At 57.3% G+C, this 25,893-nt stretch overlaps 9 protein-coding genes across 9 annotated transcripts; 4 read left to right on the top strand and 5 right to left on the bottom strand.

The window, feature by feature from the left end:
* Nucleotides 1-273: 273 nt before the first annotated feature.
* BXZ73DRAFT_41333 (uncharacterized protein) lies at nt 274-1,092 on the bottom strand (the record flags this gene model as incomplete). Its single annotated transcript, XM_048018752.1, has 2 exons — nt 274-841; nt 905-1,092. 2 exons carry the CDS (start codon nt 1,090-1,092, stop codon nt 274-276), a joined length of 756 nt encoding a protein of 251 aa, XP_047881539.1.
* A 1,596-nt stretch (nt 1,093-2,688) lies between these two features.
* BXZ73DRAFT_97695 (uncharacterized protein) lies at nt 2,689-4,550 on the top strand (the record flags this gene model as incomplete). The annotated part of the gene is made up of 4 exons (XM_048027454.1): nt 2,689-2,723; nt 2,780-3,031; nt 3,097-4,042; nt 4,092-4,550. 4 exons carry the CDS (start codon nt 2,689-2,691, stop codon nt 4,548-4,550), a joined length of 1,692 nt encoding a protein of 563 aa, XP_047881538.1.
* A 230-nt stretch (nt 4,551-4,780) lies between these two features.
* On the bottom strand, nt 4,781-7,196 carry BXZ73DRAFT_87918 (eukaryotic membrane protein family-domain-containing protein; the record flags this gene model as incomplete). Its single annotated transcript, XM_048024768.1, has 9 exons — nt 4,781-4,942; nt 5,002-5,143; nt 5,196-5,419; nt 5,475-5,639; nt 5,695-5,855; nt 5,907-6,074; nt 6,129-6,279; nt 6,336-6,614; nt 6,675-7,196. 9 exons carry the CDS (start codon nt 7,194-7,196, stop codon nt 4,781-4,783), a joined length of 1,974 nt encoding a protein of 657 aa, XP_047881537.1.
* A 390-nt stretch (nt 7,197-7,586) lies between these two features.
* BXZ73DRAFT_41171 (structural maintenance of chromosome protein 3) lies at nt 7,587-11,838 on the bottom strand (the record flags this gene model as incomplete). Its single annotated transcript, XM_048018721.1, has 13 exons — nt 7,587-7,768; nt 7,822-7,864; nt 7,918-8,052; nt 8,103-8,177; nt 8,228-8,524; nt 8,580-9,810; nt 9,865-10,007; nt 10,057-10,761; nt 10,817-11,191; nt 11,244-11,440; nt 11,500-11,604; nt 11,658-11,747; nt 11,799-11,838. 13 exons carry the CDS (start codon nt 11,836-11,838, stop codon nt 7,587-7,589), a joined length of 3,618 nt encoding a protein of 1,205 aa, XP_047881536.1.
* A 347-nt stretch (nt 11,839-12,185) lies between these two features.
* On the top strand, nt 12,186-13,666 carry BXZ73DRAFT_74563 (S-adenosyl-L-methionine-dependent methyltransferase; the record flags this gene model as incomplete). Its single annotated transcript, XM_048022046.1, has 8 exons — nt 12,186-12,438; nt 12,555-12,589; nt 12,637-12,763; nt 12,819-12,970; nt 13,027-13,224; nt 13,282-13,370; nt 13,420-13,579; nt 13,610-13,666. The coding sequence occupies 8 exons, from the start codon at nt 12,186-12,188 to the stop codon at nt 13,664-13,666; spliced, it is 1,071 nt and encodes a 356-aa protein (XP_047881535.1).
* Nucleotides 13,667-13,922: 256 nt separating this feature from the next.
* Nucleotides 13,923-18,353, bottom strand: BXZ73DRAFT_87916 (uncharacterized protein; the record flags this gene model as incomplete). Its single annotated transcript, XM_048024767.1, has 17 exons — nt 13,923-14,275; nt 14,334-14,474; nt 14,551-15,224; nt 15,276-15,559; nt 15,616-15,734; nt 15,792-16,154; nt 16,204-16,338; nt 16,394-16,465; nt 16,519-16,901; nt 16,955-17,126; nt 17,177-17,256; nt 17,309-17,415; nt 17,465-17,576; nt 17,637-17,809; nt 17,864-17,984; nt 18,035-18,098; nt 18,335-18,353. The coding sequence occupies 17 exons, from the start codon at nt 18,351-18,353 to the stop codon at nt 13,923-13,925; spliced, it is 3,372 nt and encodes a 1,123-aa protein (XP_047881534.1).
* Nucleotides 18,354-18,559: 206 nt separating this feature from the next.
* On the top strand, nt 18,560-19,340 carry BXZ73DRAFT_97691 (uncharacterized protein; the record flags this gene model as incomplete). Its single annotated transcript, XM_048027453.1, has 6 exons — nt 18,560-18,593; nt 18,651-18,867; nt 18,942-18,964; nt 19,026-19,059; nt 19,109-19,183; nt 19,238-19,340. The coding sequence occupies 6 exons, from the start codon at nt 18,560-18,562 to the stop codon at nt 19,338-19,340; spliced, it is 486 nt and encodes a 161-aa protein (XP_047881533.1).
* Nucleotides 19,341-20,464: 1,124 nt separating this feature from the next.
* Nucleotides 20,465-23,486, top strand: BXZ73DRAFT_87915 (mRNA 3'-end-processing protein YSH1; the record flags this gene model as incomplete). Its single annotated transcript, XM_048024766.1, has 11 exons — nt 20,465-20,661; nt 20,714-20,759; nt 20,811-20,902; nt 20,957-21,535; nt 21,582-21,771; nt 21,941-22,087; nt 22,136-22,285; nt 22,341-22,595; nt 22,664-22,805; nt 22,872-23,125; nt 23,190-23,486. The coding sequence occupies 11 exons, from the start codon at nt 20,465-20,467 to the stop codon at nt 23,484-23,486; spliced, it is 2,349 nt and encodes a 782-aa protein (XP_047881532.1).
* A 143-nt stretch (nt 23,487-23,629) lies between these two features.
* BXZ73DRAFT_74558 (uncharacterized protein) lies at nt 23,630-25,675 on the bottom strand (the record flags this gene model as incomplete). The annotated part of the gene is made up of 4 exons (XM_048022045.1): nt 23,630-24,795; nt 24,852-25,140; nt 25,194-25,587; nt 25,608-25,675. 4 exons carry the CDS (start codon nt 25,673-25,675, stop codon nt 23,630-23,632), a joined length of 1,917 nt encoding a protein of 638 aa, XP_047881531.1.
* Nucleotides 25,676-25,893: the final 218 nt, after the last annotated feature.

Genomic DNA, 25,893 nt, shown 5'->3' with positions numbered 1-25,893 from the left:
ACAGAGCTTGCAGCTGAAAACAGGAGTTGGCAGGCGATCTCGGGGGAGCATGCACTTGTCGAGCATGGTGAACTCAGTCGGTTTAATAGAAACCAAATAGTATAGGAAGTGTCCAACAGCAAAGGTTAATAATTTACGATCGCGATATATCATCATCGCATTAAACTCGGCCCATAGCCCGAGATTGCCAGATACCATCAGGCGACAGTGAAGCTAGGGAGGTCCGCGCCGTCAGAATGGGAAAGTACATGGAAGTGACGGGCCGGGTACTCACTAAACCATATCGTCGAGAGCACCGTGCTGAGCGGGTGCGACGAGCACCGGCTGGTGGTTCGTCGCCACGTTGACAGACGCCATGCGGTACGTCCCCATCGGCAGGCCGCCCCCCACGGTGACGGAAAGGATGCCGTCCTTGGCGGGCTCGCCGAGCGCGGCGAAGAACACAAAGTCATTCTTCGGGTCCGTCGGCGCCGTCGAGTCGAGGGCCGGGAGGCGGTCAATGACGACGTGCGAGTGGCCCTGAATGTCGTTCGTGGCGGCGTCAAGCGTCTGCGGCGCGGCGTAGAAGTTCGTGAGCGCATTCGAGGCCCAGCCGGTGGTGAGGTGGCGGACCGCCATTTGGACGGTGAAGTTGGTGTTGGGGGCGACCGTGCCGCCGTTCTTTGGGTAGACGAACTTGACGGACGGCATGTTGTCGATCGAGGCGAGGAGGCCCATCGGGGTCTGGTTGCAGGAGCCCTCGTTGATGAGCCTGCCGTTGGTGATGTTCATCTTGGGGTAGAGGGCGCAAAAGTTGATGAAGTTGTTGTTGGACGTGAGTGAAGGAGTGAAGCCGGGTGTGCTGAGGCCGGAACGGCGTCGAGTGAGCGAGGGTAAAAGCAGCGAGAACGAAATGGGTACTTACCCGTCCTGTTCGAAACCCTTCGCAATTACCGACGACAGAAGGAGGCGGGAGGACTGTGCCGCCTCTGGGGAGGGGGAGTGACGACCTGGAGCATTGAAGATATCGATCTCGATGATGGCAGCGTCGGTAAAAGCAGCTAGGATGAGGTTTGAGAGGGCCGAAGCGAAGACGGTGACAGAAGACTTCATGTCGAACGGGTCTGAAAAAGGGGCAGTCGACGGAGAAGGTGAAGATGAAAGAGAGCGGAGAGCAGTCGACCACTGCAGAAGGGGAGTGGGATGAGGATAAAAGGGCCCGGACCAGGCAGGTTTTATACCGCAAGGAGGAGGTTACGGCAAAGTTCGCGGGCGAGGGATCGTTGTCGCGTATGCCATCCAACTAGGACCGCGGTACAACAAGCGGCTATTCGAGATGATGTTTCGGCGTCAGCACGGTGATCGTGAGCATGATGGGCAACCTAATACAGCGCGCAAATCGGACGTTTAGCTTACACGCAACCGGAGAACGGGACTCACGGGCCGTCTTGGCAAGGAACGGGGTACAGCATTGGTTAGACAGCACAAGTACGGGGCTTGCGGAGACCCGAAACAGAGAGAAGCGAAGAAATGGCGTACAGAGAATCAGGCATGGAGCAACTGATGACGAACATGAGAGAGGTGGATCTTGTGAATGTCTGGATTGTTATGCATTATGAAGAGCTTGGACCGGATGTTCGATGTCTCTGCGTCAGGGTGCGAGCGATGAGGGCGTGAACGACGGGCAACGTTCGTGAGCAAGCGAGAATCTCACCTGTCGACACGTCAATCTTGACTGCGCCCGCTGCCACTTTGGGGCCCGGTAGAGGACGAGAGTGGTCAGCACGCGCAGCCTCGGGGGCAAGAGTGCGCACAAATCGGACATGTTCGTCACCGCGCCGGCCAGCTCCCACGCTCTGCGCGTCTAGACCCGGATGCGGAAAGTTCCGTAAACTCAAACTTGAAGCTTGAAGCTTGAAGCTTGAAGTTCTTGAACGTCCAACGTCCAACTTCCAAGCAGCACAGTTGCTCTCGACCACCATTAGCCCAAGCCATGACACACATGCAAGAAAATCTGACCATGATCTCAATCCGAGATCCGAACTGTACCGGTGCCGGTGCTTGCCCTCGCTTGTCACGGCTTGTGGTCAGTCTACAGAGTACAGACTTGTCCCCGGTCCGTTTACTTGACGGGTTTACGGGATGCATATAGGTATGTCTGCTGATCACCGAGAACACACTATGACGGTCTGATCAGATTGCAGCGTGTCATTATGATTTGCCCGACATACGTCTTTGTGAGCGCATGTTTCGCGGCGACTGGGCCCATTCGATCTCAAGATCAACAAAGCACCCCTGAGCGCATTCCACAATGACCCTTTTGATGGTCCTCTCTACTCTGCTTTGGTCAGAATGGTTAGCGCTCTCCTTAGTGCTCTTTCCAGCTGAGCCACTCCTTCCAGGATGAACCAAGCGACATAGGCGCAAGCGACCACATATAAGGTCAGACCACTGCTTTGACGGCTTGCCGCCACATCGCTTAAGTCTCTGCGATAGCTACCGCTGGCAGACGTGCGCAAAGCCCAAGCCACTCGACCACAGTGGCAGGGCTGAGTGTCGAAGAGAGTCTCGGCCTCCTGTCCAGAAGCACCAGCGACACCCTCCTCGCCACTCGACCTGTTTCCCTCAAGCATAAATATACCCACAAACCCGACCCGGGCCCACTCTCGATCTTCCCTCGCAAGCCATCCCTTCGGGGATCGCACCGCAATGCAGCGAATTCGCAAACTTTCCGGCTCCCTTCGGTTAGTGCCCGCATCGGCCGTTGACTGGATGCCATATTGATATACGTCTCCACTAGGGATGCGTTCACTTCACGTCCCACGAAGCAGGATGGTGAATCTTTCTTTGACGACGACAAGAAGAACAAGAGGCATAAACCCAATATTCTGCCCTCCCTGAGCCGGCAGACATCGCGTCAGAAAGTCTCCAAAGAGGACATCCATTTCCCGCACGTTAAACCATTCGACGAACTCAACGTGTGGAATGGACGCGGGGCGCAAGGATCAGCCCTCCCATCCGTCGTCCTAGCATGGACGGCCGATCACCTGTCGTACGCGATCACACAAGCAGGGAAGTCGAGGAGCGGGTAACCCGGAGCATGAATACCTCTCGGAGGCCCGAGCGTCCTCGTGCACTCGCTCTGGACGATGGTCGCCGCACAAGCACCGTGCCGTTCCCAGACCACTCCAGCGGCACAAGAAAAGGTAGCGGACAAGATGACCTGCCGCCCGATCCCCCGTGTAAGGACGTGCGGTACGACCCTTTCGCCCCATACACCCGTCCCGCACACTGGCGCAGCCCGTCCCAAGACAGCACCTTCGAGTGCGCAGCAACCCTCCAGCCCCTCAACCCGCGCAAGACCAACCTTCCCCCACCGGCAACAGCCCGCCCCGCCCGCAAGCACAGAGAGCGTCCCAAGGCCCCGTCGCACCAGGCGCACGCGCAGTACCGCGCCCCCGCCGCCGAGCCACCGCTTGAGACACAGGTGACGGTGCGACGAAGCGGCGCTATCCGCCGCTCGTCTTCCGCAAGCGAGGCCGAACTGCCCCCCATGCACCGTCGCGCGCATTCACGCGACCCATCCGCGGACTCGACCCTCAACGCGGAGCCCGCGCAGACGCGTGGGCGGGAGCGGGAGCGGGAGCTGGAGCGGGAGAGGGAGAGGGGGAGGGAGAAGGAGAAAGAGAAGGAGAAGGAGAGGGCGCACGATCCCGACCCGAAGCTGCGGACAGTCAAGTCCTCCCCGATGTCCTCCAGCGGGCCCTCGCCCGCGGACGGGCACGTCCCCGCGCTGCCTGCGCACCCCACGATGCACCGTCAGCGCCAGCCGAGCGAGCGGTCCGTTGAACACTTCGACAACCCGCAGCGGCTCCCGACCCCGCGCCGCTCCGAGGAACACGAGCGGCGCGGGCACGCACACGCACGCGAGCGGGTGCTCCCGCCGCAGCGCCCGCTGCCCGCGGCGGCGTGCGTGCTCATCAAGGACAGCGCGCGCCCGCATGCGGTGCGCGTCGAAGAGCCGGCGCTGCTCCTCGCGCGCGGCGCGTCGTGCCGCGCGCAGGTCATTTACCCCAGCTACGGCCCGAGCGTGCCCATGCCCGCCCCGCCAGGCCTGCGCCCACGACACTCGGCCGTCGCGCGACGGCCGTGCGCACGCCGGTGCGGCCCAGGGACACTATCGCACCCCGTCGTCGTCCGCGGACCACGCGCACGGATCCCACCCGGTTCAGCCCGCCGGCTCCATGCAGGCGGCGCGGCGCGGCTTCGAGGCAGCGCGCGACAAGCGGCAGCGGGAGGTCTCGAACCAGACGCAGCGGCTGCGCATTCGAAGAAACAGAACTAGACGAGCACTTCCGGCTTCTCCATTTTTCTCTGCGCATTCGGCATTCGACTTCCCGGTTCGTCTTCACCGTTACGTTCTCAGCAAGGGCCTGGAGTCCTCTGAGTCCACCGCACACTCCTTCACCCCGTTACGTCTTCTAGTTGTTGATCCTAGATCATCCTCCCCACCGTTAGAGCTTCGCATATTTGCCCTCATGATTCTCCGTTGTTATAATGTTGTAGCATAGGTTCCATCTGCGCCATCGCGCCACACACACTCCTTGTACTATTTCCCCTGTATCTCTTGTATCGCTAGCAGCCCACTCTTGTGTGGATTGTGTACGATGTAGTTGCGCCCTTATCAATGGCGTTATTCTATCCGAGCGTTGTATGTGTGCACAAGGGTACGGAAGGTCATCATTATACGTCGTGACGGGCATGCGCATCGCAACTGCAGTACATGAGCGGCGGAGCGAGATCACCAGATGCGCTTGACCATCGTGAAGCGCGTAATCTCGTCGAGCTGCAGCCGCTTCTTCTTTCCCCCGGGGTCGCCCGGCTTGCGCTCGCCAATGTCGGGTACGGGGCTCGCGTCGTCGCGTGTGCTGTCGAGGAGCCCCTTGAGCTCCTTGTTGTACCTCTGGCGCAGTCGAGCCGTAAGCGACCGATGAACAAAGGCCAAGCCCACCGAAGACGCACCTTCTCTTCCTTGCCCTCCCCAATCGGATCGCGCCCAAAGTCGTTGATCTTGTCTACGTCCTCGCGCGCCTCCATGCCGGCGCGCCGGCGAGTGGCGTACGTGACGAGCTGGACGCCGAGCATGATCTTGAGGACGAGGAAGCTGGCGTCCGTGGGGTTAGCAGAAACGTGAGGAGAGAAGCGGGCAGACGCACCAGCCCCAACAGAGGACGGCGAGGGCGGCCCATTTGGCGAAGTTCGTCCAGTCGTTCGGCGTGTACTCATTCCACGGGCGCGTCCAGAGCGGGGACTCGTCGGCGTGCATGGAAATAAGGAGCGCCACGGACTGGTAGCCGATGAGGATCGCATGCACGGCGAGGGGCAGGGACGCGAAGCCCAAACGCCGAGCGACCAGAGGGGACTGGTCAACGTAGGTGTGCTGCGAGCAGATAATGAGCTTGGGAACGAGCGGGTCACTGAGAGGGGAGAACTGCCTTGCGAGCCCCACGGCGACCGACCGCGCTCCCGCTTGCGAGGTCACGACAGAGCACGTCGGTGTAGCGTTCGTACACTGAGGGCCGGATGTGGTTGAACTTGGTGATAAAGGCATGCTTAAGCCAGTCCACCAGAGTTTCTGAGACCATGACCGTAAGTACAGGCTGGAAAGGTTCGGTGAGTGTCCAGGGTGCGGAGACAAGAGCAAGAGATATGTACGTATGAGATGGTCCACACAACGTTGTTTCCGCGGAACCAGCCAAAGCTCGTGGGCAAGGCGAAACCTTCACCGAAAGTAAAGGTAGACCCCGAGAGTTCTATGAGGTTGCGGAAGGCGACAACAATCAACATGAGAACGAGGGTGAAACGTTCCACGATATCTGAACACTGTTGTGAGCTATCTTCTCTTTGTGGGGAGAATGAGTACGGACCTGCACATGTGATCTGGAAGAGGTTATCTTTTTCAAACTTCTTGAATACGCTGCCCTTGATCTCGACGAATTGATTGGACACCAAAAGAGTGAGGAGTGCATGGTCGTAGGAGTTTACTGCTACGTTCAGTGAAATCATCTGATACATGAGGACAAGGGCGTGTGACACTTTGGATGGCATGGTTCAAACAACGAATACTGAACAGGCTGAATGCCACTCACCTGTGTAGACCAAGGCGAGCATGAAGTAGACGAAGGTCCAGAGCAATTGCGACGTGGGGCGCTTTCTATGGGAAATAGCTTCAAGGTTCGATCGGGAGAAGAGACAGTCTATCACGTCCTGGCCTATTGAGGCGCAAAGACGATCGGCGATCTTGTCAGAGGCGACATTTAGCATCCTTGGGCGCTAGTCGGACTACTGCGGCTCACCTCGAGCGCATTGAAGATGACATAGAGCTTGATGGTCTCCTGGCCCCGAATAAAGTGGTAGAGCTTGCTGGCATCCGTCAACGGAGCAAGGACAACGACAGAGAGGACAAGCAGCAGAGCACGCAACAGGTCTGCCTTTTGGGACGGAGGAAGGGCTGGTGCACTGCAGGAGAAGGTATTGAGGGAGAGTCGCCAGGCGGCAAGGACGAAGCGAATGGGGAGGATGGTGAAGGTGTACATGAAAGAGTCGAGGCAAACGATGAAGCCGAAGAAGAAGATCTAAGGAAGAAGATATATTGAGTTTGTCTGCTAAGTTACAGGACCAGGTATGGCTACAACCTTCTCGAGCGCAATGGGCATTCGGAGGAAGTTTCCCACTCGTTCCCATTTGAGCTCCTGGTGAGAGTCGAAGTCGGTAGCCAGAATCTCTTCCCGTAGATAGTCCCATATTGAAAAAGGAGGCTCGTGGATGGAGTCAAGACTCGGGAACGAAGGAAGAGGGGCTGTAAGGGTGGGCTGAAGGGGCGGAGAAGGCGAGATCGGAGTGGGAGGCAGAGACGCATAGGTCAACGGTTGGCGTTGTGGGGTGGGCTCGGGATGGATATTGCGCGAGGAGAAGGCGTGGGCAGCTTCATTATACACGTACTCATCGGGCTGGAAGTTATCTTGAGTGTGGTCGGGCGGAAAGTCGAAGGTCTCGTCACTGGAGACAGATGCGCTCCGTTTGCGCGGCTGGGACGAAGAAGAGCCCCCGGGAACAGCAAGGAGCTTGGGGTTCCAGCGTGCGCCAGTAGCGGCAGAGGCGGAGAAGTATCGTCGGAGGCGTTTCCGCTTGGGAGAACCTCGAGTGGTGTGAGGCATTGAAGCGAGCAGGGCCGCGGTAGGAGGCTAGGAGAAGAGACGACGGGCTGCGCAGCAAGTACACAGAAAGGATGGTGCTCGATGGACGAGCAGTCTCGAGATGAGGATGAGGCGGTCGGGGACAGAGAGCCGAGACGCGTCCACTGCGACGCGCTTGACGCATGCGCACCGCGGCGCAGTCCGCCACTGGTCCGCCCTCGTCACTTGTGTCAAGGGCAAATGCAAGATATTTAAGTCGTTTGGTCGTACTGCCATCCTGGTAAATGCGCCACATTATGATGGTTCTAATCATAGTGATACAATCCTGGTGGTACAATGATACAACGATAGCGAACAGAGCAGATGACAATCGACGTGGACTGGGAGTCAACAACAGGTCTATACAGGGTATCACTGAGCTTGCGCTTCCTGCTCGACGAACTCCATCGCCTCCTCGCGCTTGATGGCTCGAATGGTACTAATCTTTTGGGCGTTAAACATGACACCATAGAACTTGTCTGCAGTCGCCAACATCTCGGGACGGAAAGTGGTGGTGATGAACTGAGCCGTGGCAGAGAGCTCGTGGATCATGGCTACGGGGGATCTCGTTAGTCTACGAGTAAGAAGCGCCGGGAAGTGACCTTACCTGTGACTGCCGTTCGGTATTGGGCGTCGAGGTTGGCGTCGATCTGACAATAGTTGTGAGCCTGAGGCACAAGCCTACGGCGCGGGGCCAACTTACTTCGTCGAATAGATAAAATGGCGCAGGGTCGCATTTCTGAATAGCGAAGACTGTTGCAAGGGCAACGAGAGACTTTTGTCCACCAGACAGCTGTTGAATCCGCAAACCTTCGTCGACTTTGGAGTTGAACGAGACCTGATAGCCAGTTAGTGTCGCTCAGCCAGGACGAGGACATCAGCGCATACTCGTATCGAGACGCCAGTGTAGTTGTCGATCGTGCTCTGCTGCGTCTCATCAACTTCGTCGGCATCTTCCTCGTCCTAGGTCGAACGATGAGCAGAGAACGATATGGATTATCATAGTCACATACCTGGTCTATCCGCCTCTGAATGACGAGTCGCCCACGACCTGCTGGAACCAGCTTCTCAAAGACCTCTTCGAAGTTGCTGGCCACCTGCTTGAAGGTGCGTTCAATGGCTTCGTCCTTGCGCTGGTCAAGCACATTGACGAGGTCTTGGATAGATTCCGCCGACTTGTCAAGGTCCTCTCGGCGCTGGATAAGCTGGTCGCGTTGCTTGGTGAAGTTGTTGTACTGCTCAAAGGCCTTCTTGTTCACGTGGGCGAACTTCTTCAAGCCTTCGTTGATTGCATGAAGCTTCTTCACAAGCTGTTGGAGTGAAGCCATGAGCCAGAGTCGTGCGCGGTGTTGAAGAGGAACGTACCCTATCCAACTTTTCGCTGGTGTACTTCTCGAATGCTTCTTCCGGCAACACTCCAAGGTCTCGGATACTCCGGTTGCACTCGTCCTTGCGATTGAGGAGCATCTGACGCTTGGCGAGGTACCGCTCCGTGTTCTTCTGTTGCCTCGAGATACCACGGACGTCTTCGGCTTGCTGCGTTTGCACCTTCTCAAGTTCTTGACGTTGAGCCTGCAGCTGGCTATTGGTCTTCTCAATGTCCTTGTCCGTGTCCGCGATCTTCTTCTCCAGCGAGTCGATGGAGTTGTTGAGAGCTTTCAGTTCTCGGGTTTTTGCGGTGAGTGTGTCCTCCGAGCTCGCATCTCCAGCTTCAGAAGCTCCGAGGCCTTCGATCTTTAACCGTAGCTCCTCTCTCCGACGCATCAGCCCCTCGTTAAGCTCGATCTCCAGCAAGTTCTTCCGGCCCCCAATCTCGTTCTTCTCCTTGCCGAGCTCCACCACGGTCTTCTGAAGGTGCTCCAGCTCGAGACCGAGGCTTTCGATGAGGTCCTCTTCCTCGCTGGTAAGATTCTGCGTCATCGGGCTTCGCAGCTCAGTCTTGAAGCCCTCGATCTTCGCGTCGAGCCCGCCCAGCTCCGAGCGCAAGTCCTCGATCTCGCCTTCGAGCCGGGCGATACGCGACGTCTGGCGCTCCTTCTCCCGCAAGAGCGCCGCGACCTCCTCCCCAACGCTCTCGCGCACCGCCCGCGCCTGGTTCTGGCGCGCGGTCTGCACCTGGATGTCACCTGCGAGCTTGGTGATCTGCTGTTCGAGCGTCGCGATCGTCTGCTTGACCTCCTTCAGGCGGGCGTCGTTCTCTGCGAACTTGGCGCGCCAGACGGTGACGTTGCGGATCGCCTCGATACGGGACCGGCGGACGTCGTGGTAGCCGCCAGTGAGGGCACCCTTGCGATCGACCTTGTCGCCGTCGAGGGTGATTGTGTTGATGTTGTGCGACTTGACATAGGCGGAGGCGATAGTGAGGTCGCGGCAGACGCAGGTCTTACCGAACACTTGTTGGAACGCCTTAAGGTGATTAGGGTCGAAACGGAGCTTCTCCATGAGAGGGATGGCGTCCTGTGCATTCGGGACGTTGGGAATCTTGGGCTTCAGACGGTTCAAGGGCATGAAAGTCACCCGGCCGTTCTTCTCGCGCATCATGATGTCGAGTACGCGTGAAGCTGTTTCATCTGTGTCGACGACCACATGGAAAAGACTGGAGGAGTGTAAGCACCGTGCTGACGCGAGAACACGGTCCAACAGCACATACCTGTTTCCCGCGGTAAGTTCGACAGCGGTGTTGAACTTGTCGTCCGTGATTTCGAACAGTCGGTACAGTGGACCGTAAACACCGTCGAAGTTCGGCGAGTTGGCCACGATACGATCGATCGCCCGAAGACCGTTCCCAGTATCCTGTTGCTGGTTCAGGATCGCAGCGAGTGCTCTAAGATGGAGAACATACCTTGTCCATCATACCAGCCAGAGACCGATCCGCACCTCGCAGCTCGTCTGCGGCTTGTGTCACCAAAGACTCGAGCTTCGCGTCCTCTCGCCATAGCTCCTTTCTCCGCTCCGTTTTCTCCGCTTGCTCATCCTTTAGGGCAGCGATCCTCTCACCAATTTCCCGGACTTGCGTTCGACCATCTTCCGACTTGGCCTGGGTCGCTTGGATGCCTTCATTGACCTCTGCTAGCGACTGGTGTGCTCTAGCGAGGTCCTGCTCGAGGTTCACAAGAGCCGCCGCCTGCGTCTTCCGGAACTGCTCCATTCCCGCAATCTCTGCCTTCAGGTAACGATCTCGCTCGGCTTTCGTGCGAAACTTGTCAAGTCGTCTTCGTTTGGCGTAGAGAGCATCCAGTTGCGCACGGGCACGATCGAGCTGCTGCTTCTCGTTGGCCTCGGAGGCACGGATACGATCCCAGTCGGGTATAAGGGCGGCCAGCTCGTGCTGCTTCTGAGTGATAGTCGTCTCTATGCTGGCCAACTCAGCTTCGAGGCCCTCCCGCCTTCCGCCAGCACGCTCCGCTGCAAGTCTAAGATCATCGAGTGTGCATTCGAGCTCAGTACGTGCACGAATGAGATCTGTAAGTTCCGACTGGGCACCCTGACGAGTGAGATTGAGTGTCGTCGAAGTCGTTCGCAGCTGAGTAATGGACCTTTCGAAGTTCTGATCGAGCCTAGTGAGTTCAAGATCTCGCAGAGGGGGTGTGGAAAGCACTCACCTGCAGCTGCTTCTCACGGTCGTTGAACTGCTCTCGCCTGACATTGGCACTGTGCACCTCTCCTCTCCTCTCCTCTTCAATCTCTTCTAGCGTCGCCCCGACTTCCTCAAGTTCCCGTTGGTGCAGAGCATACTCGAGACACCGCCGCTCTTTGTCCTTCTCTTGGAATTCCTTTAGCTCTTCCTTCTCCTCTTCAAGTTCTGTGAGTCTCGTGTCGATATACTCGAGGAGTTCGCCAATCTTCGCGCGTTTCGCGTCGGTCTCGGCCATGATCCTCAGAGACTCCGCTCGTCGCTGCTCGTAAACCTTGGTTCCTGCGACCTCCTTCAGGAGCGCAAGCCGTTCATGATCTTTGGCGTTTGTGAGGGCCGTGATCTATGAAGCTGTCAGTCGGACGAGCATGGGGCCTCAAAAGATCTAAACGCACTCGTCCTTGCGGCACAATGTAATAGGGGTTGCTCTTACTAAACCCTGCGCTTTCCAAGAGGTTCATGACGTCGGCTTTGCTGGCGCTCTTCTTGTCCAGACTGTATTCATCCTTCTTCAGACCGATGGTACGACGAAGTATTACATCCTCTCGGCCTGTAGGGAAGCGATTGTCGGAGTTATCGAAGATAATCTCCACTGCATTGGTCGGTGACAATGTGAACGGACGGCATGAAGGTGACACCGGTATGACATACCAAAGGCCGACAGTGTCTGGGTGGTGGAGACGCCTTCATGCAGGAGGGCTTGCCTTTCCTCTCGAGACATGGATGTGTACGCATCCGACAAGACAAACCGAATGGCTGAACCGAAATTTTCAGCCCTTGAGCGCAACGTTTACTGGAAGCCTGCTCACCGGCGAAGAAATTACTCTTTCCTGACCCATTCCGCCCTACCACGACATTGTGCCTAGGAGAGAATGGCTCGATCTGGGTTTGGTCGCGGTCTGACACAAATATCAGAAATGAAGCCGTCGTGCATACCTGAGTCTACTTACAGGACTTGAACCCCTGGATGGTGAGGGTCTTGATGTACATGCTGAGCACCTCGGTGGTATCACGGCAATGATGCTCAAACGGAGGGAGCGCGAGGATAGTACAAAAGAGACCACCCTCTAAGTGGTGAGCGGCGGAGAGGGAAGACCGGAAACCGGTCGAAGGACCTGGTGGTCGTTGAAGTGCACACAAGCTTCGCGCGGAGCATCAACACTGCAAGACGCGGTCCGTTACGGACGCGTCCGTCACATTCGGTCACAACTTTGGGTGCGCGCCAACGTGACGAGACTGGGGCGGTCGCGTCGTTCTTCCGCCCCGAAAGCCTCGCCTTGACGGTCACCCACCCTCTCGGTGTCCAAACTTCCTGCTTTGCACACTACCCTGAGGATATGCTGCGCATCCTTGCTCAGCGTGTCGTGGTCCGCCCATGTTCTCCCTGTCGGAAGTTTGCGACCGCGCCGGACAACCTCGAGCTTCCTCCGCTCGCGCAATGGCGGACACAATTCCCTTTCAACACTGTTGTTACCCGAGATGCGGTGACTATCAAGAATGCCGACATGGCTGACGAAATTGCAACTGCATTTCTCAAGGCGACACCAGGCCACAGTGGCGAGGGCAAAGTGGTCATAGAGGCTTTCCCAGGTGCGTCGAACCTCCGTTCGACACTGCGCTTAAAAACCTAATGATGGTAGGGCCGGGTGTTCTCTCCCGCGCTCTGCTAAAGCATCCCCCGTCAACGCTACGAAAGCTCATTATAGTAGAACCACTCCCTCACTTCCTCAAGTATTTGAAAGTAAGTTGTCTGCTTAGCATACGGTCTTGGCTCACTTAACATCCTAGCCTCTTGAAGAATTAGACTCGCGTGTAACTGTTCTTCCTCTAAGCGGACACGTCTGGGACACCTACTCTAATATCGAGGAACGGGGTTTATTGCAAGACGTCCAATCAGTGCCATGGGAATCTGGAAGTGAGTCTTCTTATCCTAGTCTGACCTTGTCGCAGTGTTGAATACGTGGCCGCAGCATCCGACTTGCAGTTCATCGCCCAATTACCACACACTGTATCCGGGGAACAGCTGATTTCCCAGTTGTGCCGTACAGTGCCGGAGCGTTCGTGGCTGTTCCAATACGGCCGTGTCCCCATGAGCTTCATTACAAGTCAACAAATCTGGAACGTATGTGATAACCACGCTGATGCTCTATTCAATTAACCACGGAACATGCGTTTCAGCGTCTGACTTCACCAATGGGTTCCCGCTTGCGTTGCAAGTTGGGCGTCATCGCAGAACTCTCCTGTGAAATAACTGCGGCCGTTGACAGCAGGCGACTGGGGCCCTGGGATGATTGTTTCTATCCTCCAGCACGGAAATCCTCGAAAACTATGGGAAAGCCTATGCACGCTTTTACATCGATTCCATACGTAGATCAGGTCAGTCTTTGAGATTCATCACGCTCAGCTTTGCTCCCGCTCACCTGGTGGGCCCAGATTATTACACCGGGCGCCATGGAAGAATGGGACTACGTCCTCCGAAGACTTTTCGTTACGAGGAATACTCTACTCAAGGATGCCTTGAAGTACGCGATACCTTTCTTGACTTGACGCTCCTTTAATCGTTGTCTGCAGCTCCCTTGCCCCTGGCGCCTCCAGTCTGGTCAGCACTCTGACAGATACCATGTTGCCACGCCACGAGCGAGTCAATGTCACCAAGAACATCTCAGAGTTGAACGCATCCGATTGGGCTTTGATCTTGCGAGCATTCCATAACTGGCCGTTCAAGCCCCAGGTATGATCTCTTCCATGTCCATGCGGGCAGTTGCACTTACAGTACACTCATCCAGAGCTTATCCATTATTATGGATGGGTGATATGATTCTATATTGTGATCGTCGTTTTTCTTGCTTTTCGGCAAACAACACTGATTCGCTATGCAACCTCGGTTTACGTCGACTCCACCGCCCGACCGGATCGACCGTATGTAATCAAGCGGGCTTGTTCTGCAATACAATAGCCCAGAGGGTATTGTGTTTATAGCGAATGCGCATAACAAGATTTCCAGGGCAACCAATTCAACATAATACATATGGACAATACGATAGATAGATCCGCTTGCTGAGCTGAATGCATGATCAATCTGCCTCTACCTCGAGCTGTTTCCCATTAGGCTCAGGGGAGTCAGGCCATTCAATGACCTCGTCATTCTCAGCCTGCCCATTCACCAGCCGAGTGGGCTCTTCCAGTTGCGTGTCGCCCCCAGACAAGGTGTCTGCCTGAGAGTCCTCCATCGCGACGTCTGTTTGTGGCTCATCAGTTGCCTGGGTCTTCAACTCTGACTCTTGCGAGTCCTCTGCAGGAGTGCCGGCCTTCTTCTTCCGCCCGGCCGCCTTCTTCTCTACAGTCTGACCGGGCGGAAGACCGAAGAGCGTTGTCTGACGGCCGATCTCTTTCTTCTCCTTCCCTTTGCCTTTCGCTGGCGCGGAGCCTATACATCAAGTTCGTTAGACGTGAACGTCCCATAGATTCGGGAGACCATCACGTACGTTTGCCTTTGTCGGCTTCCGCAGCGTCGACTTTCGTGAAAAAGCTCTCGCTCTTGTGCAGCGACTTGTTCGCATCCGCGCTCCGAGAGAACGGGTTCCGACCGTTGTCTGCGCCCGGCTTACGGGCGAAGGGGTTACTCCCTGCGGGACAAAAGTAACAGCGACACGTCAGCACGACACAACCCGCACCACCGGGCACCAAAACCCGAGCACTCACTGGCGGCGGGTTTCAACGTGGTCGAGGCGGACTCCGGGGCGAACGCGCGACGCTTCGCGCCGGCATCAACCTCAGTGGCAGCGCCCTCGTCGTCCGCGGCGCGCTTCCGCTTGCCGTCGGGTGACGACCAATCACTATCCTGCGTCTGGGTGTTGTCCGCGAACGACGGCCCGAAGACGGTGCTGTCCTCAGACATCTGCGACGGCACCTCCGCCGCGCGCGCACGCTCCAGCCCGGGACGGTGCAGCGCGGGCGGCGGGCGAAAGTCCTGGAACGGTTTCGGCTTGCTCGACCCTTGCCCCGAGGCTCCGGCCCCAGGGAGGCGGAGCGCGGGGACGGGCGCGAAGTCGCCGGCGAGCTGGCGGCGGCGCTCGCGGAGGCCCTCGAGGCGGTCGTCATCCTGGCGGTCCTCCTTGAGGATCTCCATCTTCTCCTGGAGGCCGATGAGGTGGTAGAAGCCGGCGATCTTGATCGCGGAGTCGAAGGAGGGGAGGAGGTGGAGCATGCGCGTGAGGTCGAGGGCGCGGGCAAGGCGGTCGGTCTTGCAGGCGTGCTGGATGAGCTGGATGAGGACCTTGTCGAGTGCGAGCTCGCGGGAGGTGAGAGAGTCGGAGGTGAGCTCTTCACCGAGGCCGTCGCGAATAATGTCGAGAAGCATGCTTTCGCGCGCGAACCTGCGGTCCTCGTCAGATACCCCTGCCAAGTCTAGGACAAAGCCAACTCACTGTTCCTCTAGCGGTGCCTCCTTGGGCTCTGTTCGCTTGAAGGGCAACCGGATTGGCAGGTCTTGGATGAGAGGCCGAGGGAAAGATGGATGTACTTGCCGACCCTTCAGGATTAAACACATGAAGTTCTCACCCACGACGCCTACAGGCCAGTAAGACTCGTCCTTGCCCTCGCGCCGTTCCAGTCGGTTTGTATCCAGTACTCGCATCCACGTCGCAGAGAGTGGTATGCGGAAGCGGGGCATAGTATTGAGTATGCCAGCGGAATCGTAAATGGCTGGAGCCTGCAAGCGAATTATTTCATTACTATCGCGACCAAGTTCGATTGTAGGCCACTCACCCCTTCCTCCGTTACACCAACCCATTTCAGTGTATGCCGCTTGGGGATTGGGAGAATACCTTGTTGCAGTATGCAGAAATCGTCGAACTTGATCAGTCTACTCATCAAGTTCTGTGATCCTGAGGAAAGCAGAGTCAGTCTTGAACAGAAAGATTGACAAAGAGTGCGTTACATACCGTCCATCGTAGTGCTGCCATCACGCGTGACGACAAAAACCCATTCGCTGCCAGCCACCATCGTGACGAAGTCACCGGGTATGCTGAGACAGGTGCGCTCGATGCCGCTCCCGCTCAAGAAGATGAGCTCGCCGTCACTGGTAGAAATTACGACGTTGCCCTGGCCTCCGATGTCGACGTCATTCCTGTCTCGCAATGACTTGGACGGTGGAGTTCCACCGGCAGCAACTCCCAGTACTCGCACGCCCTTCGGTAGCTCGTAGGTCCATTCCGACTGGGAGGCCCATGAACCATAAGGCTTGTAGATGACATGGGCGGGGTGCCCGGTCTCAGGTTGACAGGCGTAGAGTGCGCCACGTTCACCTAGCGCCTGTCAGCACACGAGTTCGAAGCGATGAAATGTTGCGCTCACCGAGGGAGGCAATGTCGTAGCGGAAATGATCGGTAAAGTGATAGCTTTTCCGTGCAGACCGATCGTGGAATTCGACGTTGACGATGTGGTGAGTATCTTGGTCGGTCACTTCGATGACACCAACCATGTTGTAGGCTATCGGAGGCAAGAACTGAGAGGTAACTTAATCGCTGAATTCAACTATCCCTACCAAGATAGCGCTTCTTGTTGTCCATTGGCGTTGAGCCGGTTTGGAAAGCAGTCTGAGCTTTGGTCACGCTGACTGCGCAAGACTTCAGCAGGAGTCACGGATGACTGACCGATGGATATTCATACCCATTTCTCTGACACCTCCTTCGGAGGCCAGACGTCTTGCTTCCCCGTCATCATCATTTAGCCCTCCGTCAGTGTCGTCCAATACCCAATCGTCGTTGTCCAGGTCGATGCCTAAGTCGTCGTCAAACTCCACATGTTTCTCATTTGCTGAGCCCGCGGCTGCTACATCGGCGTCATCGTCGAACAACGTTGGGGTGCCCCTCCGTTTCACGACAATTCCCATAGTAGTGGTACCCGCGCTCAACTTGACCGGGTCAGGGCGCGATGAAGGGATAGGGTCTCGCCAGCGGGTCAAGTCACCGGAAGAATCTACCCAGACGAGAAGATTCTTGGTGGGGGAGAAGAGCATTTGGTTGATTGGCGAGGTCAGCGAGCCCTGGTATCTATCGAATTTCTGAGTCCTCGATGCAGACGTGTGTGGGTAGGGGATACGTACCGAATGAGCATCTGCTTGGTCTGTGTTGCCCAAATGAAAATGCCAGACTTGGACGCGGCTGCCAGGTACACCCCGTTCTTCGACAGTGTAAGTGCGGTAATCGCACCGGTGCAAGCATCATCCGACAATGTGGAGGACTTGGACCAATTGCTTCGTAAGACCGTGGCAATCTCTGCGGAAGTATGAGATGCCATACGGCAGAAATCCACCATTCGTACTCACCATGCGTGCGAGTTGCGGTGAAGAAATATTGTCCTGATGTATGCCATACCGCGGAGCAGTCGTGTCCAAACTCTTCCGACCTAGAAGACGCGCATAAATATGGAAGACTTGCACAATGGCTGCGAAACTTACTCTGTGTCTGAGACCGAGGGGGCCAAGCCCTCGATCACCTTCTCTTCTTTCGCGTCGTTCCCTGAGACATCCCACACAATGATCTTGCCATCTGCACCAGTAGTAGTCTTATGGGGATTGAGAGACGGGAACGCTAGAGAACGTGATAGAACATACGAGGAGAGCTCCAGATGGATGCCAGGTTGCCCTTCGAACTGCTTTGGTGTGGCCTTCGAGTATGACGACTTTCGTGATATCGTCGAGGTCCACGAGTTTTATATTGGGTTCACTGAAGAAACCGGGACTCTATCAGAACGACAGCAAAGCTTGCCGTGACGCCATAACTCACTCTGAGGTGACTGCGACCCTCTGTCCCTTAGGATCCACCGCAACACATCGGATCGCAACTCCTTTTGCGCTTGCAACAAGACCGGTAAAAATGGGTGTCGACTCGGAGCCAGGTGCCAGATTCTTGTATCGTCTGACGTCGCCATCCTTGCTGCCAGAGAGCCAGCAGCCAGTCTACTCGTACGAAGTGAGCGAGTGAAGAGAGCACGGCGGATGCTACACACGTACCGCAGGTGCCAGTGTACTGATCTCATCGGCCGCCTCGGCAGCGCTTGGTGGTTCCTGGTCCTCTCCTTTCTCCGCGTCCCATAACCGGACCAAACTGTCAGCACCGCCGGTGTAGACGCGTCTGGGACAGGAGGGTAAGTATTCGGAGAAGTTGCAAGAGAAGTGGCTTACAATCCGTCAAGGGAGAAGGCAAGAGAAGTAGTTCCTGGGCCGTGAGCAGAGTTTACATGGACAACTGCCATGTCGGAACGCGAGAGGGAGGGAGGAGGAGAAGGTAAAAGTCAGGGCCGTTGACGCGTCTTAGCTACTGGCACCGGCAGTGGACGTGCTGGAGCGTGACGAGCGAGAAGACGCGTGTCGTAACGCGTCAGTCACGCGTCATATCACGCATTTTGCGCTTGTGAGGGCGCTTGTGAGGGCGGGATCTGGAGTGCGTCTTTGCTCACGCGTCCTTCGAGCGAGATAACAAACATAGGCGGGATGCCGGCATCTGGGCTTTTCCCCCTCCCTATTACAAGAGTGGCCCCACGATGAAGTCTCTCGCAGCTTTTCTTCGGCTCACTGCCTTGTCTCGAATATTGTCTCGGCCACCGCGATGTCGCCTCAGCGCACTGGTACTGCCAAAGAAGCTTAAGCCTTCAGAGAAATCCCCAACAATGACTCTCACTTGGTATCTTGGTTTGATCTTGCATCACCATGACCACGCTATACTCACTCTACTTCAGCCTTGGTACAGAAACCGAGGCAAGTGTTAAATCTCCATGGTATCGCTGATTCTGTACGATAGTTCACGCTTTCGTTGGTCTCTGGCTCACCCAAATCATCAACCGCCGCCCCCGGCTCCTCGGGACGTGGATCGCTGTCTTCTGTACAAATGTCGGCCTCATCCTATCCACCGCCGTTTATGAACAGACGGGCAGCAAAAGCGCTGGGGTCGCCGCCGTCGCGATGGTGTGGGTCTACAACGGGGCCTTCTTCTTATCCTGCTCCTCTATCTTCTTCACGTACCCGGCCGAAGTATGCGCGGAAAGGGGATGATGGTCTAGTCGCTGACTGTCAACGCGCTGTCTGTGTTCAGTGCATACGCGAATCCGGTCGCAAGTGAGTCTGCATTTCATCCGACCTCATTCCACCTGCACTACTTTACTGATCCACTGAGCAGTGCGGTCGATCGGGTGGAAGTTGTACCGGTTCTAGTGAGTCGCTCCGACCTGTCTTTGTATGGCTTGTACTGAAGCACCGCAGCACCGCAATTCTCGTCGTAACCGGCATCCTGATATACTTCGTGATCGTCGAAACGCGAGGCTACACCCTACAGAAGTGAGCGCGGCGCCTCTGGTATACTGCTTGAGTGCTGACAGTGCGTTTACATAGAATTGGAGAACTATTCGACGGGAAGCGGGTCCACTTGTGGGTGAAGTCTCCTGTGGACGACAAGGAGAGCGACGGTCCTGATGATGGGGAAATAAGGGCTTGAATGTCTGTGAAGGTTCCATCGTTCATACACCGTGATTCTTCACATGAAGATCCATTAAGTACTACCATGCACGACTGAACAAAGTGACTGGTGGAGTGGAGGGGGGCGCATCGGCACACGATTCGGCTTCTGAAATTGAAGCAAGAGAATGAAGCAAGCGCTCAAAGCGCTGTACGCGGGTGCGGAAGCCAGCCAGTTAGCTCGTGAAGAGATAGATAGCTCCGAAATGGAGACCTACGCAAATGCTATACCCCCATACCGGTGTGGCTGCAATTCATGTCCGAACACCAATCGGAATCGTGCACGGTGTATAACGGTTGACCACAACACATCAAGCGAAGTTGCGCTTGACTGCATAGCTGCACGGGTACTTGGTTCAGGATACGAATAAGAGGGTGTTACGTGGTCGCATACCTGAATGCACCCGAGGGCCGAGGGCCGCGGTGCGAGGCCGCTGTAATGATGCGCACGTATCATCGAGCTGCGCCAAACGAGATAAGCTCGAGTCATGTGTTTAGAATTCGACAAGACGAACGGATAGAACGGTCATGTTCAAAGGCCTCGCAAGCCCGCTGCTAAATCGTGAACGGCAACTTCAGGTAGAGGAACCGGAGCTTTCAGCTGTTGTTGCGGCGGTTGCTGAGCGGATGTAGGTCAAAAAATCTGGGGAATAGATATGAGGAGATGCGCACTTTGGTCTTCAGAGACCGGATCTCTGAGGACATGCTGTTGATGTCTGCAGCGACATCGGCAGCCTGGCCGCTGGACAAACTTTTCCGGTGCTTTGACTTTTTCTTCAAGGCGGCGACCTTGGTAGAGGCGCGCGCATGGTCCTTAGCCTTGACGCTGAGCAAACTTGATCCCTGCTTCCGCTGCTTGGACACCATCGTCGATGATATGCGAGAGACCAGCTGCAAAAGCAGGCGTAAGAGCAGAACAAGAGCGGAGGAAAAAGAGACGACGCAGGAGGGCGTCTGGCCCCAGACGCCGACTGACGCACCAGAGTGGCACGCGTCCTCGCCTGTCTTCGCGCATCCATTGAAGTTGACCCCATCTTCCACCACATCCCTTCACTGGACCCCCCTTTCTGCGTCACTCCTGCAGGCTTGAATATCTGAGCCGACATGTCGGACGTGCCCAAGCTCAGTATTACACCCCTTGGAGCTGGACAGGAAGTCGGTCGGTCATGTTGCGTGCTGCAATATCGCGGGCGAACAATCGTCTGCGACGCGGGTGTTCATCCCGCATACAGCGGCATTGCCTCCCTGCCGTTCGTGGATGACCTGGACTGGAGTACGGTGGACGTTTTACTCGTAACACAGTGAGTGTATACTACTCGCTGGCCCGAGTCGAAGCTCACGTTCGCGCGTTAGCTTCCACCTTGACCATGCAGCCGCATTAACATACATCATGGAGAAGGTGCGTCATCTGTTACCTGACTGGTGGTCTGTGGACTGAGATGCTGGGCAGACGAACTTTCGGGACGGGAAAGGCAAAGTGTACATGACCCACCCGACGAAGGCCCTCCACAAGTTCATGATGCAAGACTTCGTTCGTATGAGGTGAGCGCCCTTCGTTCCGCTTCCCAACTACCCTCACCGCTTGTGAATCATTAGTTCGTCTTCGGCCGACACATTGTTCACGCCACTGGAAATGTCCATGTCTCTTGCCTCCATTATCCCCGTCTCCGCGCACCAAGTCATCACCCCCTGTCCTGGTGTCTCCTTCACGCCTTACCACGCTGGGCACGTCCTCGGAGCTTGCATGTTCCTCATCGACATTGCTGGCCTCAAAATCCTCTACACTGGTGACTACTCTCGAGAAGAAGACCGTCACCTTGTCAAAGCGGAGATTCCGCCTGTGCATCCAGACGTGCTCATCGTCGAAAGCACGTACGGAGTCCAAAGTCACGAGCCTAGAGAGGACAAGGAAGTGCGTTTCACTAACCTCGTCCACTCGATCATTCGGAGGCAGGGTCATGTGCTCCTCCCCACCTTTGCTCTGGGGCGAGCACAAGAGTTGCTTCTTATTCTGGACGAATACTGGGCGAAGCATCCGGACTTGCACAATGTACCAATATACTATGCCTCAAGTCTGGCCAGGAAGTGTATGGCCGTGTATCAAACATATATCCACACCATGAATGCGAATGTGCGAACCCGATTTGCCAAGCGCGACAACCCCTTTGTATTCAAGTGCGTCTGCTCATATCCTCGCGTTCAATGCTAATCAGGCTTTCAGACATATTACGAACGTCTCGGGCCAACGAGGATGGGAACGCAAAATCGCGGAGGGGCCACCCTGTGTCGTGCTAGCCTCACCAGGTTTCATGAACTCGGGCGCGAGCCGAGAGCTTTTCGAGCTCTGGGCCCCTGATTCGCGGAACGGCCTCATCGTCACAGGGTACTCCGTCGAAGGGACGTTGGCGAGGGTGAGTGACAACCATCAGGGCCGGCCAGTGTCGGGATCTTTGAGTACCTCTTCGACCGCGTTGTATGTACACTGCGAAGCAATGGACATGTTTTCTCGCCCCCCCTGTGATGCGCCCCCTCTGTGAGAGAACGTGAGTTGATGTTTATTCTTCCTTCGTCGCCTCCTAGGATATCCTCAACGAGCCGGAAGAGGTTCAAACTATGAAGGGAGGGACTCTACCGAGGAAGCTTTCTGTCGACTACATTTCCTTCAGCGCCCACGTCGACTACTCGCAAAATTCCGAGTTCATGGAACTGGTCAAGCCACAACACATCGTGAGCATCCATCTCTGGAGAGCCTACAGATATCTAACAGACCTCCAGGTACTGGTGCACGGAGAAGCCACAGGTATGGGTCGTCTCAAGGCTGCCATGCAAGACAGGTATCGGAGTCGAGACGAGGAAGTCAAGATCCACATGCCACGGAACCTGGAGACGCTTGAACTGACGTTCCGTAGCGAGCGTGTTGCGAAGGCAAGTGCACATCTCGTGCAGGACTCTTATCTTCTAACGGATATGTATTGTACAGGCAATCGGTACCCTCGCCGCGAAGCCCCCCCAACCCGGAGCGACGGTGTCGGGTCTGCTTGTTGCGAAGGACTACTCGTACACTCTCCTCGACCCCCGCGACCTGCGCGACTTCGCCGGCCTCACGACGTGCGCCGTCACGCAGCGCCAGACGGTCGCCCTTGGTGTCGGCTGGGAGCTTGTTCGGTGGCACCTGGAGGGCATGTACGGGACCGTCGAGGTCGGCTTGGACAAGGACGGCGTCCCCACGATGCGGGTGCGTTGCACTCGCCACACTTCTCCCCGGGAACCCATCTACTGACACCTTCTCCCCTCGTGATACAGGTTATGGGTGCGGTGGACGTGAAGATGACGAAGGAACAGGAGCTTACGCTCGAGTGGGACTCGAGCGCGAGCAACGACATGATCGCGGACTCGACCCTCGCGCTCATCAACGGCATCGACTCGAGCCCCGCCTCCGTGAAACGTGCGCGCTCTCGCCTCGCTCTCGCCGCTTCCCCTCGCTGACCGTACGATGGCGATGCGGTCGCAGTGACTACCCACCCGCACAAGCACGCGCACGCGCCTGAGGGCCCGCACCCACACGCGGACACGGACCCGGACGAGGAGCGCACGGCGCAGCAGCGTATCTCGCGCCTCGCGTGGTTCCTCGAGGCGCACTTCGGCGACGTCGAGCTGCACATGCCCGAGGCGGGGGACGACGTGGAGCAGGGCGAGGACGCGCACGAGCCCGCGCTGCTCGTCACGCTCGACGACGTCGACGCCGTCATCAACCTGCTCTCGATGGTGAGCCGCCGCGTGCTTTCTCCTTGTGTGCTGCTGGAGCACGGCTGCTGACGGACCGGCGCAGACTGTCACGAGCTCGAGCGACGCGCTCAAGCGGCGCGTAGAGGCGGTCCTGGACATGGCGGTTTCAACGGTCGGCTCGCTCAGCGAGGTGTTCACCGCGGGCGTGCCACTGCAGATGGATGATCCTGCCATGGCGGTGGACGGAAAGTCTAGCTCCCCGGACGGCTTGGAGGCGATCCCTGAAGATACAGAAGACAGCAAGGCGGACGGCGTCGATGCAGATATTGAGGCCGATGCTATCGAGGATGGGACTGTCAAAAATGGCACAGGCGAAGAGGAGAGCCCTTTGCAGGCCTGAGACCACTCTACTAGACTAGGAGTGTAGCATCGATCGCTTTCTTGTTGTTCGTTCTTCGCAATCATAATCGGTCGGCTTAATTGCAAACAACACGGTGAGATACACTAGTACAATTATGTTTGGTCTCGGCAGCGTCCCGACCTCTACTCCATAAGGGCCGCGATCTCCCGCGGGATAGCAGGCCGCTTCTCCCACTCCGCCTCCCAACCTGGCGCGGCACCCTCCGCGCCCGCCTTGCTCGGCAGCCCAAACACGCCCGTAACGAGCCAGGTGTCCCCGCCGCCCGCCTCATGCGAGTCCATGAGCGTCGGCATCACCGCGCGCGGCACCATCAGGTTCGTGTTCGCGTCCGTGCGCATCGCGCGCCCCACCCGGCTCGGCCTCGCCCGCGGCCGCAGCTCCGCGACGCCCACGACGCCCGCCGCGCTCGCGGCGCGCGCCTCCCCGCCGCCCTCGTGCGTGCCGAACGCCTCCCCGGCCGCGGGCTCGAGCGCGCGGCCGTCGCGCGCCTGCCCGTGCACCTGCCAGCCGCCCTCGGCGGATAGCAGCGCGCGCGCGGTGCGCACTCGGTGCACGCGGAGGTGCCAGAGCGGCGCCGCGGGCGTCGGCGGGACGAGGAAGGTCTCGACGACGACGTCCGGCCAGGGCCGCCAGTTCGAGCGGAGCCACGTCGTGCTCCCGTCCGCGGAGGACTCGAACCGCGCGTCCTCGGTCGCGCGGCGGACCTTCCAGCCCTCGGCGGCGTCGTCGGAGAGTGCGAGCGTGTTGTCGGCGCCGTACTCCTCGAGCGTGAGGGAGCCGACGGGAACGGAGTACCCGAAGGCGGCGGAGTACGCGAACTTGCCGTACTTGGCCGCGCTCTGCTTGACGGGGTAGGAGCATTGCTGGCCGGAGGAGAGGATGTAGGTGTGCCCGCCGAGGTTGGTCGCGATGTGCAGGGGCTTGTACAGGGACGCGACCGAGTTTTTGAGCGAGTCGGGGTAGGGCTCCTCGGCGGAAGCCCAGAAAGGGTGCGACTCTGGGAGGGAGAGCGTGACGAACGCCTTGCAAAACCAGTACGGGCTTCCGGGCGAATTGTAGTTCTCGGTCATGTTGAGGTTCGGGTAGCAGTAGCCAATCGTGAAGGTACCGTCGCTGTAGTACGCGCCGGGCTGACGGGCCCAGAAGCGCAGGTTGCGAAGCTGCAAGCCCTTGATGACGCCCCATGTGAGCGGCGCCGGGGGTTCTACGTCTGCGAAGGCGAGAGCCCCCCAGAACGAAGACATGGCCGCACGGTATGTGAGACTCCTGCCGAAGGGGACCGCCCGGCCTTGAGACGGAATGTCAGAGTTCGTCGACGGTAAAGGGTATAAAAGGTCCGCTCACCTTCGTCATCGAAATAACGCACAAAGTCAAGGGCGAACTTGCGTGCGCGGTTCCTAAATTCTTCGCAACGTACCGGGTCCTCTTTTTGCGCGAGCTTGGAGTAGACGAGCTGGGCGAACTGAATGGCAAAGGAGGAGGAATAATAGTCCAGTTGCACGACGCCCTCTGGGCCATCCCGTGACCAGCCTTCGCCGATGTAGAAGGTATCCAAGTGATCGATGTCTGCCTTCAGACGGCTCGCATCATAACGAGGGGAGCCAACTTTGGACAGCCCAAGGTTGGAGAAGACCTGGGGCCATGGTTCAGACAAAGTATGCAAAAGATGCGGGGTTGGTTACGCACTCGGAACCAGAGCCAATTCGTGTTCGGCATCTCTTTGTCGTTCATCCCTCCCAACCATTCTTCGAGATGGCGTTTCCCCTCGTCTGGCAATGGATCCCATATATGCTCCCTCGCGACAGCAAGCGAAAAGCCGATGGCGGAGCACTCGACCATCCGCTGGTCCTTGTTGCGCATGGGGCCCCAGAACTCTTCGTGGTCGGGATTTGTGCCGCTGGCGAAGCCTCTGACCCAGCGCTCTACTCCAGCGTAAGGCGTTCCGCCGGCAAGGAGAGATGCCAGACCCCAGATGGGCCGAGAGAAGCCCTCGAGCTGGGCAGCGGTTTCATCGTAGTGGGTGCCAGTGAACCCGAGATGAATACGGGAGCCACCAGGAGATGTGTGGGGGCCAAAGGATCTAGCAGACCGATGAGGTACTCAGCGAGCTGTGTCTTTGTTTCAATCGGGTTGGACTGGAAAGGAGTCGTGTCGGCGAAGGAAGACATGGCGGAACGAAGGTGGAGGAGGACGGCATTCCGCCGAGTTTAAGAGGAGAGATAAAAACGGACCCCGGTCCGCAAGATGATGCTTGAACGGACCGATGGTGCGCTGTGCATCGATCGAGATGCGTCCAGGTGAGCGAGGTTGAGGAGTAGTGCAGAGGTCGACACAGCGACAGGTCCCCATGCAGGCGGCAAGGTAGCACGAGCGGAAGTCGACAGTC

This window comes from Epithele typhae, assembly GCF_022376455.1.
Source record: "Epithele typhae strain CBS 203.58 chromosome Unknown BXZ73scaffold_5, whole genome shotgun sequence".
Classification (NCBI taxonomy): Eukaryota; Fungi; Basidiomycota; class Agaricomycetes; order Polyporales; family Epitheliaceae; genus Epithele; species Epithele typhae.
This window is presented reverse-complemented; position numbering and strand designations above follow the sequence as displayed.